This window comes from Caretta caretta, chromosome 1 (genome assembly GCF_965140235.1).
Source record: "Caretta caretta isolate rCarCar2 chromosome 1, rCarCar1.hap1, whole genome shotgun sequence".
Lineage (NCBI taxonomy): Eukaryota > Metazoa > Chordata > Testudines > Cheloniidae > Caretta > Caretta caretta.
The window spans coordinates 266765820-266782395 of NC_134206.1; the positions used below are offsets into that span (position 1 = coordinate 266765820).

General features: G+C 44.6%; 1 protein-coding gene across 1 annotated transcript in view; it reads left to right on the plus strand.

Annotated features, from left to right (window-relative positions):
• SLC5A8 (solute carrier family 5 member 8) overlaps positions 1 to 15574 on the plus strand; it is a 42933-nt gene extending 27359 nt beyond the window's left edge. The window contains exons 10-15 of the mRNA XM_048835461.2: positions 755 to 822; positions 1150 to 1236; positions 2657 to 2868; positions 8394 to 8497; positions 10955 to 11040; positions 15067 to 15574. Coding sequence (XP_048691418.1) covers positions 755 to 822; positions 1150 to 1236; positions 2657 to 2868; positions 8394 to 8497; positions 10955 to 11040; positions 15067 to 15198 — 689 coding nt within the window. The 3' untranslated portion in view covers positions 15199 to 15574. The remainder of the gene's footprint in view (positions 1 to 754; positions 823 to 1149; positions 1237 to 2656; positions 2869 to 8393; positions 8498 to 10954; positions 11041 to 15066) is intronic.
• Positions 15575 to 16576: the final 1002 nt, after the last annotated feature.

The window sequence follows — 16576 nt, forward strand, 5'->3', positions numbered from 1 at the left end:
TACTTCATTGTATTCCCGAGCAAGAGACCACGCCCTGCCAGTGAGCACACCAGAGCCGTGAGGGGTGTTACACAGCATTGTCACCTGAGAATGTAGTTTCTTAAGCACTATTAATAACTTTTAATGCCAGCTTTTGTTTGCTATGGGAATGGAGGCTCACAGGTCTGAACTTGGATAGTTGCCTGACCTCTCATATTAAGCATTGGGATTAATGTGTCCCCACTGTAGCTGTAAATTAGAGCTTTGTGAGTGGTGGATGTAACTAAAGTGTTCATCCAGCATTAGGGACCCTGGGAGGAAGAGGGACTTCATTTGCTTAGGCTGCCTATCTCCTGGCAGTATGGGAAATTCTTAGCCATGGAACTCCAATAATCTAAAAGTGTTTTCACTGGAACAAAACTCAGGTGAGACGGAAGATCTGTTCTTCAAATAAATAAAAAGTGTTGGCGCAGAGGATTAGAGCAGGAATGTAATTGATTCTTGCTGTACGTATTATCCCCTACTCATCCCAACTTCTTTTTAAGATTTAATCTTTCAACTAATCTTCAGTGACCACATATTGTAAAAGGATTTGTCATGTTTGCGCGATCTCCTCCTGAGGTAATAAAGTGCCTGGCCTTTTGTTGGTTTGGCCATTCTCAGAGACCATCCTAACTGCCATGTATTTTTGGCTTTATTAGCAGTAGTATTAGATTGGAAGGAAACTTAACTGTAGAGATTTAAATTGATACATTTGTCTTTCTCACCCATTCAGGTCTTTTTTATGGAGGCGTGTGCATTGCCATGGCCGCTCTGGCATCCCTTCTGGGCGGTTTGTTACAGGTGCATGTTTAATTGCTTTTCACCTCTGTTTCATGAACTAGAAGAAATTATTGAAAAGAACAATCACTGGCTACTATTAAGTGATTAACTTTTATCCTTTAATGAGTATTTACCTTGGAAATTCTAGGACTGAATCCTGAGCTGGTGTAATTTGAGGTAATTCAACAATGGAGCTACACCAGTTTATTCCAGCTGAGGATCTGGCCCAGAGCCAGCTTGAATCCCTAATTGCAGAATTTCATTTCCTTCCCCTCCCCCATGGCATCATGTTGCAGGTTTTGGCTTTGCTGTGTGATACTTGATATAAGACTTTGTTTTCTTCCTCAGGCAGCTCTCAGTATTTTTGGTATGGTTGGTGGCCCTCTTTTAGGACTGTTTTCTTTGGGAATCCTCTCGCCCTTTGCAAACCCCATCGTAAGTATAAGCTGTGTGTCTTGCGGTTGCGAAATACAGTAGGCATTTTGGGGATCATTTCGCTCCCCTCCCTGCAATAATTTATTTTAGGCATCATGGGAGATGTTTTAGATTGGCATTTTTCATACATACCCCCTCCCCGCCACATCCTCTTACCCCAATAGTTAGGCAATAAAGCCAGTATTTTAGTCTGAAAAAAATATAGTTAAAAATGGAAAGATTCACTAATCACTTATTTTCTCCTTGTTCCCTATGGCTAAAGCAGTGATTTGTCTTTGCACAATGCTGCAGAATCAGTACTGATGTGCTGTAAACAGTCTAACAAGAGCAGTGTGTTGTTAGCTTGTGGCCTGATGACATTTACTTCATAATTATGGCTGCAAATTGAATTTCCATTATAAGCCTGTTTTGGCCATCCTCATCTAAAACACACACCCACACCCACACCCACCCCTTAGATCTGAGGCCAAGGTAAAACTACCTATGAGTCAAAATGAATTGCCCAAGGCATTCCTACATTATGACACTCTAAAAACAGAGGTGTTCTCCAGAGTTTATAAAGTCTAACATTTTGGTGTTTGTAGCAAGAAGCCTTGAGAGCAGGAGAGAAGTGAAATTTAGTTCTCTGGACACATGTGAGCTGAGAGTTAGTGCACAGCACCATAGTTGATAAGAGTCTAAATCAAATATTGTTAACTTTTGTATTTGTAATATCTCTGTGGTCTGCAATGAATTATGAGTGAGATTCTTCCTTTTCAGAGAACCAGGGCAAGGTCTACACAGTACTTAAATCCCAATTAAATTCTTAGTTAGTCCTTGGGGACATTTTCTAAAAAAAATGAGACTGTTTTTAAAAGAGGTAGGCATGCTAGTGTACAGGCTCTAGCAGCCTGGATTGCTATTATAATTGGCTGCAGCTAAATTAGAGTTTAATTAATTGTTCAGATCTTGAAGAGAGTTCCTATCTTTAGAAAAGGTAAAAGTGTTTGCTTTAAAGCGATTCCTCCTATTGCAGACAGAATATTGGGGGGAAAACACATGCACAAAATTCACAATGTACCCTGCTCCAAGGTGTTAGGGCAGCTTATTCAAATAAAATAGCAAAACAAAACAAAATAAAATCTAAAAAAAAAAAAAAAGGCTTCTGCCTTCATAGTTTCTACCTGATCGAAGTTGTTTAAAAAAATCACGGGCCAAGAATTTCAGACCTTAGCGCCTAAAGTTAGACTCAAGCCCATACTTAGCCATCTGATTAAGTGGCCTCGTTTTCAAGTGTTGAGCACCTTCCAACAGCTCCCATTTAAGTCATTTTTGAAAATTAGGCCACCCAGTTCTGAAAAATCTTGACAGTGTTTTTCTTTGTCAACCCTCTTGGGTTTTTTTGCTTTACATTTCAATCCGATTTTACTTTGTTTTACAGGGTGCATTTGTAGGTCTTATCGGGGGCTTTACTGTTTCACTCTGGGTTGGCATTGGGGCTCAGATTTACCCTCCACTCCCTGAGAGAACTATGCCATTAAACCTCACAACTATCGGCTGTGATATAGGCAGCCCAGGAACAGGAAGCAACTGGACTGCAACAACCGAAATGCCAACTTTAACAACCCTTGTACGTCTGCAAGGCACTGAAAGGTATATAACAAATCGGCCACATAGTGCACCAGTCCTTGATTTAAAATGTTGTGACCATCTGTACAAGATTCTATTACCACGACAACCAAATACACAGTATATTCCTTCCCCCCTTAATTAGAACGTCCCCTAAATAAAACAAACACTAAACTAGAGAAGGATAGACTGCCTCCCTTCCCGGCTAAACCCCAGGGATTATTTTGCCCTGTAACCATGGGTTTGCCCTCACTAAAAATCCAGCCATTGAGGAGGCCTTCTGCCTCTAGCTGGATTATGGCGGACTTCTGGTGTTGGTGCACCTGAAAGTGTCTTGGGCGCGGGCCTGACAATGGGCTCAGGGTTTGGAGGGCGAATGGGTGAGGATGTGGTATAAGCTCATGCTGGGCAGAGGGGTATCTCTGCCACCGGCAGAAATGGAGGGGAAAAGTCAGGAACAGGTGACTCTTGATTCGGTGTCTCAGCGGAAGTGGTGAAGTCAGGCAACTCAACTGAAGATATGTCCTGAGGACTGGTATGACCTGGCAGCAGCTGATCTACATGTCACCGCCAGGCGAGATCCTCTGCAGTCCGGACTGTGTAGGAAACAGGCCCTGTTTGAGCGATGACAGTGGCAGGGACCCATTTAGCTCCAGAATTATAATTCCGAGCCAAAACCGGATGTCCCAGGCTAAAGGTTCGGCCTCTTGCTCTGGGTGCACGCCTGTTGACTTGATCTTGCTGCTGATGTTGCACAATTTGTTGGGGTTCAGAAAGTTTCAGCAGATCAAAGCAAGTGCGCAGCTGTCGTCCCATCATTAGAAAGGCCGGGGATGCCTTGGTCGTAGCATGAGGTGTCTTTCTGTAGGATAGTAAGAAGGTGTCCAGATGCTTTTGAATGGATAATTGTCCCCTTGCCAATTTCAAAGCTTGTTTCATTGTCTGCACGAATCTTTCGGCTAATCCATTGGTGGATGGATGATATGGTGCTGAAGTGATGTGGTGTATCCCATCTGCCTTCATAAAATTTTGAAACTCTTGACAGATGAACTGCGGTCCGTTGTCACTCACAAGTTGTTCTGGCAGATGAAACGACTAAAGAGTCCTCACAGTTTTTGGATGGTACTCTCTGCAGTAGTGGACTCCATTATAGAGACTTCTGGCCATTTAGAATGGGCATCTACCACCACCAAGAACTTGCTTCTTTCAAGGGGGCCAGCATTTTCACAGGTTTTCAAGCCAGTCCCATGGGTGTAGGGGTGCTCACTGGGGTGCATTCCTCACACCCTGACATGACATACAAGCTCTTGCCTTCTCTTCAATAGCACTGTCCAATCCAGGCCACCAAAAATAGCTTTGTGCAATTTCCTTCAGGCGCACTATTCCACAGTGACCAGAATGTAGCTGATCTAACATCTGTGATCTCAGTGGTAGTGGGATAATGACGCGTCTCCCCCACAACAAACAACCAAATTGGATCGATAACTCTGTCCTCCTGGACATGTAGGTAACAAGGTTGGGTGAGACCGGAGAGGTTCGGAGAGATGTTCCATGCATCACCAGGTCCATAACATGGGGCAATACTGGGTCAACTCGATTTGCCTTCTTTACCTGAGTCGTGGTGATAGGTGTATTCTCTACCTGTTCAAAGTAAAAGATTTCCTTCTGGGCAATATCTTGATGTTTGACTGGCAAAGGAGGCCTTGAGAGATCATCCGCATTGCCGTGCAGAGTGGATTTCCAATATTTGATTTCATATGTGTGCGCAGAAAGCAACAATGCCTAATGTTGCATATGACTAGGAGCTAATGGGGAATACCTGTGTGGGATCCAAAAATTGAAGTCAGGGGTCGATGGTCTGTGAGAAGAGTAAACTTCCGTCCGAACAGGTACTGATGAAATTTCTGAATTCCGAAAACAACTCCCAATGTCTCACATTTGATTTGGGCATAGTTAGTTTCTGCTTTGTTTAGAGTGCATGACGCAAAAGCAATAGGTCTCTCTTCTCCCGAAGGCATAATGTGTGACACGACTGCTCCCACTCCATAAGGGGATGCATCGCAGGCCAACTGTAGGGGTAACGATGGATCAAAGTGCATCAGGACTTCAGAATTTAGCAGTGCATCCTTAGCTTTGTTAAATGCAACCTCCCAGGCTTCAGTCCACTTCCAGGCCTTGTTCTGCCCAAGGAGTTCGTGAAGTGGTTTTAGCAGTGTGGCGAACTGTGAGATGAACTTTCCATAATAGTTCAATAGTCCTAGAAACGAGCAAAGCTGGCTAACGTTTCGAGGAGGGGTAGCCTCCACAATAGCCTTAACTTTTGCAGGGGTCTTACAAAGACCTGTAGCATCAATGATGTGTCCCAAATATTCAACAGAGAGCTGGAAGAATTCATACTTGTCTTCATGGACTCATAGGCCATACTCTTCCAGTCTTTCTAGGGTAGCTTCTAAATTCTTTAGGTGATCCTCCTCATTCCTTCCAGTGACCAGGATATCATCCAGATAGCACTGGACTCCTGGCAAGCCACACAAGATCTGGTCCATAGCCCTCTGGAACAGGGCGGGAGCAGACATTATTCCAAAGGGTAGGCGACAGTATCGATAAAGCCCCTTATGCCGATAATAGTCAACAGTTCTGGGGACTTTTCATCAATGTGCATCTGTAAATACACTTGGCTCAGATCAATCTTACTGAACTTTTGTCCCCCAGCCAGGCCTGTGAAGAGGTCATCGATGTGGGGAAGCGGGTATTGCTCTGCACTCAACACTGGGTTGACAGTGACTTTAAAATCACCACAAATCCAGAGGGAGGCATCTTTCTTCACTATTGGAACAATTGGAGATGCTCATGGGCTATGGATAACTGGTATTAGGATTCCATTTGTGACCAGGTGCTCCAGGTCTGCTTCAACCTTCGGCCTGATGGCATATGGCACAGTTCTGGCTTTCAGATATTTTGGTTGACTGTAGGTTTAATGTTCAATGTCACAGTGATTCCCTTCATACTTCCCAGATCCTCTCCAAAAACAGCAGTATGTTTCCTTAGTATAGCAGGCAGACTGGTTTCTTCTTTAGTCATTTGGTGCTCTTCTGCCCAGTTCAGCTGGATCTTCCTAAGCCAAGATCTACCCATTAAGGCTGGGTAATTACCTCTCACCACAAACCGTGGCAATTTAGCAGCCTGTCCATTGAGCTCCACCTTAACATCAATAGTGCCCAACATGGGCACAGCTTCTCCCGTATACGTCTTCAGAACTGTTTTTGTTGTTTAAAGCAGAAGATGCTGTAGCTTTTCTTTATACACAGACTCAGAGACCAGCGAGACGGCTGCACCGGTATCCATGCGTATAGGTTTGCCGTCCAACAACGGGGTTACCCAGTATTCATGTGAGCCCACTGCCAAAGACAAAACGTGGAGTGGCTCTTCTTCTTGTGATGAGGTGTCTCCTTGGTCATCCTGGGTCTGCTGTAGGGTATGCAGGTTTCCCTTTTTGGTCGGCCAGATCACAGGCCTCTTTTTCTTTTGTTTACAGCATTTTGTGTTTTCTCCTATTGGGGGGCACTTATCGAACCCCCTGGAAGTTAGTGGGCATTGGATCAGTACTGTAGAGTTCTACAGTTACATGTGCCTTAATGGGAACTAGTTTTGTTGCTGCAGTGTGGATAGGCAAAGGGGATTTGTGTTTATTTCATACTGTCAGGGTTGCTGCTGTTTTACTATCTAAGCAGGTTAAACCTTGAGGGTGATTAAGAGTTTTCAGTGAATCTTCCAGCAACAGTTTACCCAACAGCATCATATCTATGCGGAAGTAACTAGCCACGTTCTGCAAAACCATAAGAGTGAAGTGCAACTGGGTGAAATGCTGGGGTATTTTTCCTCTGCGATTGTTATATTATCTTACATTGTATTGTGTCATACAGTCAAAACAGAACAACCCCTCCCCCCCCCCAAGAACAAGACATAGCAGCTCGATTAAATTAGATTAAAAGACAATGCTTAGATTAAAAATTCTAAGGGCTGTCAATTCTTATGTCTCAGGACATAACTGGGTCAGCAGCTGGGTATCCTTAGGAACAAGTTCCCCTTAGCTGGTGTAGCATTGCATGGTTAGGTGAATTGGGAGTTTCCTAGGCCTTTCCCTGAAGCAGCTGGATACCTGATTAGACGGATCACTGCTCCCGCGTTCCTGTGTCTATGTACTGATTCACCAGCATGAGGGGTGGGATGTTACATATAAGATCAAACAAACCTTAGACCCCAAAGCACTTGCGTTTAGTAGGTTCTGCAGTATATCTGTTCTGCTTCAAGCAACTACTTAGAGTAACAGTGGATAATTTGTTACCGTTTCTAAAATGAAAAACAAAGTTTCAGTTTCAGCAAATTTAAATGGTCATCAGTGTAAATTTAAGTGCCAAGTAGGTGCCAGGCAGTCACGTTTCTATGGCCATCAGAACAAAGCCATACGTGCTTAAAGACGTTGGTCCAGACCACGTGCTTCTCTCTGTGGCATGTTGCAAAGGGGATCAAAATGGTGGTTTGTTGCTGCTGCTTTGTAGCACAAAGCCCTGAAAGCAGAGAGCTGAAACCTAGTTGACTGGACCCTGGTTAACTGAGATTTAGTGCACAGCAGCATCGATAATAAGAGATCTGCAGAAGTGATGGTGCAGTCCATGCCTAAGACACCAGGGACACCACCACCCACCCCAAGAGAGCCACAGGGCTGGCACGCCGTTGGTGTAGCCTGGAGAGAACTGGGCGGCGCTTCTCTGGCTCAGTTGGAGCCCGGTGCCCCTCAGCGGTGGGAGCCGAATGAGCCATGCCACCATCTGTGCTGCAAGGGGAAGCGGCAGTGGCCCTGGAGCTCCTGCCTCCCGAGGGCTAGCTTCGGCTTAACCCTGGGCAGCCACACCCCTGAGCCACCCTGCCTCCCCCAGCTGCAGCACGGGCCTCTCCCCTTCGCCTCCCAGGGTGGGACTGAACCCTGAGGGGCTGGGTGGGACAACAATGAGCCCGGGGGAGGGGGCAGTGAGGAGCCCAGGTGACGAGGGGTTGGGGGCAGTAAGGAGCTGGAGGAGTGGTGGGGGGGGCAGTGAGGCACCACTCAGCAGAGCATAGCGGAGTGAGGGCAGGGCCTTGGGGGAAGAGGCCAACCAGAGACGGGGCCGCGTTCTGGGTGCCAGTGCCCCCCCCCCCCGCCACACTTCTAGGGAGCTTCCAGTGCTCCGTAGCCTCTCCAAAGGAGAGACTCACACGCCGCCTATGGCCAGACTCTTCAGTTCTGGCCAGAATTCCTAGGGGAGGAACGGGCTCATGTGATTTTACTGGCCATGGCCCATTCGCCCACCATGCTGGCCTGATACTGCCAGTTTTACCTCAGAGTTTGAGTGCCAGGTGGGTTTCTCCACCGGAGAGTAGCATGAGGCACATTATTTTTTTAGCACAGAATGTTCCTTATATTTACTGTCTTAGTGCCTAGTTTTATGCATTTTCAGGTTGTCTGAATTTTGAAGAAGATTCTAACAAAATGTTTCCCCCACTTTTCCTAGACCTGTCCTGGCTGATTATTGGTATTCCTTGTCGTATCTGTACTTCAGCACACTTGGGACCCTGGTCACAGTACTTTTGGGAATGATGGTCAGCCTCTTAACAGGTACTTTTTCCAGAGTTTTGGTTTAACACAACTATACGTTGTTTTCCACATTAACGTGCACACACATGGAACCGTCCCTATTACGAGAAGTTTCAGTGACCACTCTGGTTGAGCATGCACTCTCTGGTTTCATTCACTCACAGCTTTCTAGAACCTTTATCTTTTGGCCTGAAATTTTCCAGACATGGTCTCTGTCCAAAGGGTGCATTTCTTTCTCCTTTGAATTGTGAGGTAGTAACATCAGCAGTTTTTGAACCTGAGGAGACTGGGGCGAAAAAAATCCATTTACCCATTGCATTAAACCTGAGCTGGGGCTGAGGCTTCAGAGCTGCCATCCAGCATGGAGATAGCATCTTTCCTTCTCCCAGAGGTTAGTAGTGGTTTTGCTTTGAGTGAGTTAAAAGCATTCAAAATGTGCTGACTGAGCATGCCCAGTGCCCATTTTCACTGTGCTTGCCAAGCCATGCTCCCAAGGAAGGGTTCATGGTGTAAAGCCATGTCAGCTGCCCAAGGAAAAGTCTAGTGAAATAGATTGCTGCAAATTACCAAGACCCTAAGAGTAGGCATGACAGTTGGGATCTGAACCCCGAGATCCCAACCCAACCCTCTGATTTTGGTTCCAGGAAAATCCAAAATGAGGCTATTATCCAATTTGGATGCGGTAGAAAAAAACCCACAAAAGTGCAGCTGATCTCTCAACATTTCAGGCCAGTGAGAGCAGTTGGATCGTAGACCTGATTCAATCTAACTCCTAACCTAAAACTAATCTAGACCTGAACCCTGCATGCTCAGCTCACCACTAAGGCCACACATACTAAAACATAGTGAACAGGATGGTTTCCATTAGACTCACTGCATGTAGAAGCGGAGGAGAATAAGGCACATCGTCATTGGTTTCTTTACTCTAGAATTCCTCAAACTCTTTCTGGAGCTCCCAGGAGTTCTCTCATTTTCCTTCCTCCACTTCCTCCTCAATGCTTCACATCCAGGGCTGGATTTAGGGGCAGGTGACCCAGGCAACTGCCTGGAGTACTGGGCTTGGGTGGCATCAGGCTCAGGGTGCTGTTTGTGTTGTTAGTAACCAAAAGGGAAAATAAAATGTTTGAAGTAAAATGTTTCAGGTGTTCCGTACGTGGATTCATTTTTCACTATCCTCCTAGAATGTTCTGGACCTTTGTAAAATCTTGTGGAACCTTCCAGACTAGCTTATACATGGCATGAATAAATACACATTTACAGATCCTGGAGTGCAAATTTATCATCTTCAGGGATGACATGGATAAATTTGCATACATTTGCATATCCCTATCATGACAGGGATAAATCATGCATACAAACTTTGCATTAAAGTCATGAAATGGGCTACAAATTCAATAAAAAATAAGGTATTGTGACAAAGTTCCTCCTCTGCTTTGGTGGGTCCTGCGCTTATTGGTGGATTTGCTTGCCTCAGAGGTTCACGGCAGCCCGCAATTTGGCCACTTCTGTGGCTCAAATATGCCGTTTACTCAGTTAGCCTCATCACTGGCCAGCATGGGGAAAAGGAAGAAGAACAATCCCTGCAGTCTCTGCTGATCCACCTAGTGGATCAGGGAACAGGACAGAGACCTTCCCCTCTGGTGGAAACCACAGTCCAGGTCAACTCCTCCAGTATCAAGTAGGGAGTTGGGGGGATGGAGGGATGGGGGGAACCCGGGCTCACTCTCTACTCTGGGTTCCAGCCCAGGGCCCTGTGGATTGCAGCTGTCTACAGTGGCTCCTGTAACAGCTACGTGACAGCTACAACTCCCTGGGCTACTTCCCCATGGCCTCCTCCCAATACCTTCTTTATTCTCACCACAGGACCTTCCTCCTGATGTCTGATAACGCTTGTACTTCTCAGTCTTCCAGTAGTATGCCTTCTCACTCTCAGCTTCTTGCACCTCTTGCTCCCAGCTCCTCAGATGCGCACCACAAACTGAAGTGAGCTCCTTTCTAAACCCAGGTGCCCTGATTAGGGCCCTGATTAGGTGCCCTGATTGTCTTAATTGATTTTAGCAGCTTCTTGATTGGCTGCAGGTGTTCTAATCAGCCTGTCTGCCTTAATTGTTTCCAGAAAGTTCCTGATTGTTCTGGAATCTTCTCTGTTACCTTACCCAGGGAAAAGGGACCTACTTAACCTGCGGCTAATATATCTGCCTTCTATCACTCTCCTGTAGCCATCTGGCCTGACCCTGTCACAGTATTCAAAAGTTTAACAAATGGAGGGGGAGAGGGCGCCGAAGATGCACCTCGCCTAGGGTGTCATCTGGTCTAGGATGGGCCCTGTTCACATCATGACAATAGTCCTTTAAGACAAAGTGTGTGGGAAGGCTGGACACAGCAGGTAGCTGACGTCTGATGTACCGTTATCAGTTGAATAGGATTACCTTGTTAAAAACAGTTGATAAAGAATTTAACACTGTGGGTATTTTGCAGGAGGAATAAAGCAGAACATAGATCGTAAATTCTTGCTGACCAAAGAGGACATACTGTCCAACTTCTCATTTTCTAAACCCAAGACAGTAAGTATAGTTATGTGTATCATTCTAGTTTGCCTCCTTCAAGCAATCTGTCCTCCTGGGTAACAGAGACAAATACACCAGGGTGGGGGTGTTACTTTTTCTAAAGAAATGGTTTCAGTGTTCATCCACTCTTTGATCCAGATCCTGTCCTTTCAGTTTCTTCCTCTGTACAATTCAGTATTGGTCACTCCAAACATGCAAGATGTGACTGGGATCCCAGGGGGGCCACACTGACATTGCTCAGTTAGGGCAAACTGCAAAGAATGGGGCAGACAATCACAAAGACTGGTGGTTATTCTAATACTTAGATTCATCAAGCCAGCAACAAAACAGCTTCTACAATACCTTATTGGTTACCCAGAAGCCAACAACACAGTTCCATTAAAGCAACCCAGTCTTTGTCAACCCAGACAGCCAAGTCAAATATTATGAGGATTACTGAAAATCTTGTTCATCATATAAAAAAGTTTTACCAATCCCAAAGGATCGGACACATTACCCACCAGGTTAATGAATATTTTAGATCTTACCCAAATACACACTTACAGCTAATTCTTATTAACTAAAGTAAAATTTATTAAAAAAGAGAGTTATTGGTTAAAAGATCACTATATGTACATATGTGAACTTAGGTCAGTTTCATAGCAGAGCTGGGGAGCTTTAGAGTTGCAAAGAGTTCTTTCAGAATTAGTCCATAGGTTTAGTCCAATGTTCAATATCAGGGTGATCCAGAATGGAACTGGAGACATCAGTCTTGTGGCTCAAGCTTCTCCTGATGAAGCATAAGCAGATTTGAGATGAAAGGGTCCCAAGACACCTTTAGAATGTTCCCGGGGAAGCCTCTTGTCAGCATACAGTCCTTGGGTGAACCATAGTGTCTCTGAAGTAACTTCCTATTTCCTAAACATCACCGGTAATTAGATACATGGATTAACATAAGGCATTGCGTATCTCCAGCCATTTACATGTGATTTATCACAAACTTCAAAGAGAAATTCAGACAGTGATATTAATACGTATGCAATTCATTTAAATGTTAACGTCTTCTTTTGATCTCTGAATTAACAGAATACAGCAATAGACAGGAACTGTTCATTAACCTCCAACAATATATATGTAAATACACAAAAAACACAGCATTATCTATCTATATCTCTCCAAAGGTTGAATTTGGGTCAATTAGCCTGCTAGCTGTGTAATCCTGTCTGGCTCTGTGTCACACAAGGCAGACAATAGCATAAGCACATCTTAAGAGGCAATAATGTGACAGAAAAGCAAGAGCTTCCCCCAGGGGGCTACATTTTTTTCACTTCTCTCCCCCTCACCTCATGCCCCCCAACCCATATGAATGGCTGATCCAGTAGGAGACACTGATGCTTTCTGATATGACTACTTCATTTAAGGCAGCAGCTGTGCACAAGGTATATCAGGATTAGGTAGCTGGCATAGACAAGGCAGCTATTTATGGCTACAGTAGCAGGTAGTATTGGGCTTTGGGTCAGCAGATTAGAGAGAATAACCGAGCGCTCCCTAGCTAGCCTCATAAAATGAGGGCCAGTGGTGCCTTTGCACTTCAGCAAAGCTTTCTTGTTTTGTAAATCTGTTCTCGAGCTTATTTCTGATATTGGTCATTAGACCAGCTACAGTTTGAGGGGAAAAATTTCCCAGCCTGTGGATCCACATTACACACACCTCCATTCAAAAAAGAAAAGGGGAAAAAATGGAAGAAAAAAGTATTGAGTAGATTGGAGCTAAACCGCTCAAAAATATAGTTAGATTATTAAAGAGCCAACACTTCTTAAAGGAAAAATATAGCTTGTTGGCAGCTGCCTTTGGCAATGCTGTAGTGGTCCGTCCCCTTGTGTTAAAATAAACCAGGAAAAGTTTCAGCAGTCAGGGAGCAGCATTCTAAAATACGTCCCTTAAACATGGAGGGCCAGAGCCTCAGAGGCTTTAAATTGTCATAACTCCATTGACTTGAGTGCAGCTACAACAATTGCCACAAGCTGAGAGTCTGGCCTGGAGCCTTTATCCAGTGTGGGGCTCACTCCCCTGAGGAGTCTCAATGAGAGTAGCTGCTCACCTGTGTGAGGAACAGGCTCACAATGCGGCCTTTAGCATTTAGATAAAAAAAAAAAAATTAACTGCAGGTCACCTCTAAGGTCTATGTTTTCAGTACACTCAGTTAGAAAGAATGGCTAAGGCAGCCATTGGCTAGTGCGGTGTGCCACGTAGCAAGCATCTGTCAAAGATGATCCAATTTGCAGACTCTTCCCCTTATGAAAACCTCATGTTACTAACTATATACAGTAGAGGTAGGGTTGTTTTTTTTTAATACATTACATGTTATTTTTCCACCTAGAAAATGGACCAGACCCTCAGCTGGTGTAAATCAGTGCTGCTCCTCTGACTGCAATGGTGCTCCACTGCTTTACACCAGATGAGGACATAATGCCATGAACCAAATGTGCAAGTGCATGCCAATGCTGATACGCGCAGATTAGCTGGCCATAGTCCTTGGATCCAGATACAACTGGCTTATTACATAGAGCAGAAACTGGGTGGAGAGTGGGTGAAATGATTACTATTAAAGACTGTCTAATTATTGAGGCAAAATATGTGGGTGCCTTCCATTTTGGCTGAGCCAGTTTAGGCAAATGGAGATTTCTGTTTAGGTGTAGTTAGATGTAAGGAAGATGCATTCTCTGAAGCAAGGAGGCCAGTAAACTCTGATTTTCACTGATGAAATGCAGGTAGGCACCAGGATTAGAAGAACAATAGCTCCTGGTGGTGATGACAAGTTGGTACACAAGAATACAGGAGCTATTCTTCTGAGGCCAGGAACAAGTGTTAGATGCATTTTGAATGACAATAGCAAAGTATGTGATTAAACCCACACATCCTACTCGTATATCTAGAGAAATTCCAGCTGTTGCAGTGTATATCAGTTTATGCTTTCTCTTCCATCTACGTGCATCAGCCTGCTCTGTCCTACTAGTTAAAATCCCCAACTACAGGCTTGATTCTTCCCCCCATTCACATCACTAAAACTCTCTTGACTTCAGTGGAGTTACGCCTGATTCACTACCGGACTAGTTCAGAGCATCATAATGTCAACGGAGAGACTCCCATCAACTACAACGAGCATTGGATGGATCAGGCCCTCATAGGAGAATCATGCTCTTCTTTTTCACTCTCACAACCCAGAAACAAACCCATCCCAGTATTGCTCTGTGCAAGCATAGCTGGTTAGTGTATTTTCTCCATGATAAAGTCTAACTGACCCCACCACAACTTTTAAATCAATATGGAAAACAATGGTGCTGGCCCTGTGTTTGAATAGTGACTCTGGTTGCTTTTTAACTTTTATTTCTTATTTGAAAAGCTTGATAGGAAACTCTCCTTGCTCAGAATTAAGGGTTTGTTTGGGTTTTTTTAAAATGAATTGAAAATGTTGAAACTAGTTTTTTTAAAAAAATGTAGTGACTCTTGATCTCCTATACATTTAAATGAGAAATTTACATCTGATGCAAGTCCCCTTCGTGCAGTCAGCATGATGTAAAGGGACCATAGTGTAAATGGGCAGTATCTTCAAACCCACCTGAGTCCCATTCAAAGTCAGTGGGACTTAGGCTCCTGACTCGGACAGGTTTGAAAAACCTCACCAACTAAGAATTAGGCCCTACCTATTAAAACAAATCTATTTATTTAATCTCGTTCTCCCTTGGAATAAGTCAGAAATATTATACGTTTCCATTCCCCTTCTTGCTCCCTTTGCTCCTTCCCTGGGCCTCACTCTTTCCCACTTCTTTTGAAAATATTTAATGTTCGTTGTGTGAGATATGTTTTGGAGCCTCACTGTAATGCATCCTGTGTATGTCACCTGAGCAGCAAGGACATCAGGAAGTGAGAGTTAGTTTAGAGGATGGATCCAGCAGTAGACAACAGCAATAGTGCGTGTGTGTATGTAGGGGGTGTGAGCGCGTGCACATGATTCCATGCCTCACAATGTGAACTCTTTTTCAGAATGAGAAAGTGGAAGTTTTGAACTGGAAACCTTTCACCATGGCGGAGGAAGGAACCGACAATCCAGTTTTCAACCACATTGAAATGAATGTCACAGAAAATAAAGAAAAAGTCAATGGTCCCCATGTATGACTTAAGAGGACAGTGTAGATGTTGTGTTAAAGACATTGCCGGCATTCCTGTGAAGAGTTAGTTAACCACCCTACTTGGGGTTACGCACAGTAATCCCTTCTAAACTTCAGGCCATCACCACATTGGAATGACCTTGCCATTAAGACTGATTCCAAGAAAGGAATCAGAGCCTATTGGGCTGACGAAAAGGCGGGTAGTGGGTACTTCATAACATACAACTCTACTTATTTTGGGAGACCTTCCAAAAGGCATGCATCTGTGCCTGTGACAGAAGTGAACATGAACTAAGAGCAAGTGAACTTTAAGCATACTCAAATGTGGACAATGTTTTGTGTTACCTCCAATAATGAACCCATTGTGCACAGCAAGAAACAAACGATATTGGCTTGGTATTTATTTGGCGTGTGCATAGTCGTTTAGCCAAGCGATGGTTTGGTAAACAACTGCTTTTCTCAATCCACTGAATGACACATTCAGTTCTAAGGTATCAGGCTGGATCCGTCTCTCCCCAGAATAATTCCAGTGATTGCTGTGGAGCTGCTCCTAATTTACACTGCTGAAAGTGAAAACAGAATCAGGCCTCTGCCTCTTATAAGGAATCTCTATAGGGAGGACTAAAGCCGATGTTTCTATGTGAAATTGTAATTCAGTATTGGTTTGGTCTCCTATAAAAATAGTTACGTTCAAACTCAGTAAATTTTTCAGCTTTATTTTATTTTATTTTTAAAAAAAGCATCTAGCTCTCACAGACATGGCTATTTTTCTTTCCTGATCAATTCCATACTGTTTCTATTGCAAGGTCAATATTTTACACTCTTGCAGTGTCACAAGGTGGTTGTGTTTTTATAGTGAAGGCGGTATTATCTAGTATAATGTTTCTCTGAAGAAGTGCTGACCCTGAGCCCCTTCTATTTAAGTTTTTATAAAGTCGTCCCTCATGGTGGTATCTGAATATGTTCTGAGCAAGGAATTCAACAGTGATTCGATTGGTACCATGCTTACCCTCCATTTCCTTCTCAGTGCATAGTCTGACCAGCTAGGGTGTTCACTCGGCAGGGGCAGCTCTAGCAATTTTGCCACCCCAAGCAGTCGCCGCCACTACAGTGCCGGGGCTGCTGCCAAATTGCCGCCGCACCAAGGGCGGTGGAGCTGCCGCCGAATTGCCACAGCAGCGGGACACGGACGGCCGCCCCGTTCTAATTGTTGCCCCAAGCACCTGCTTGGAAAGCTGGCGCCTGGAGCCGGCCCTGGCCCTAGTAGAGTTCCTTTGGGAGCTGGGTGGGAGGAAGGCTCTCCCTACCAGACCGTGAAGCAGCACCCGAGCTGCTCTGCACCCATTATTGCAGCCTCCACACGCCTCATCCAGCCGCTTCTGGTA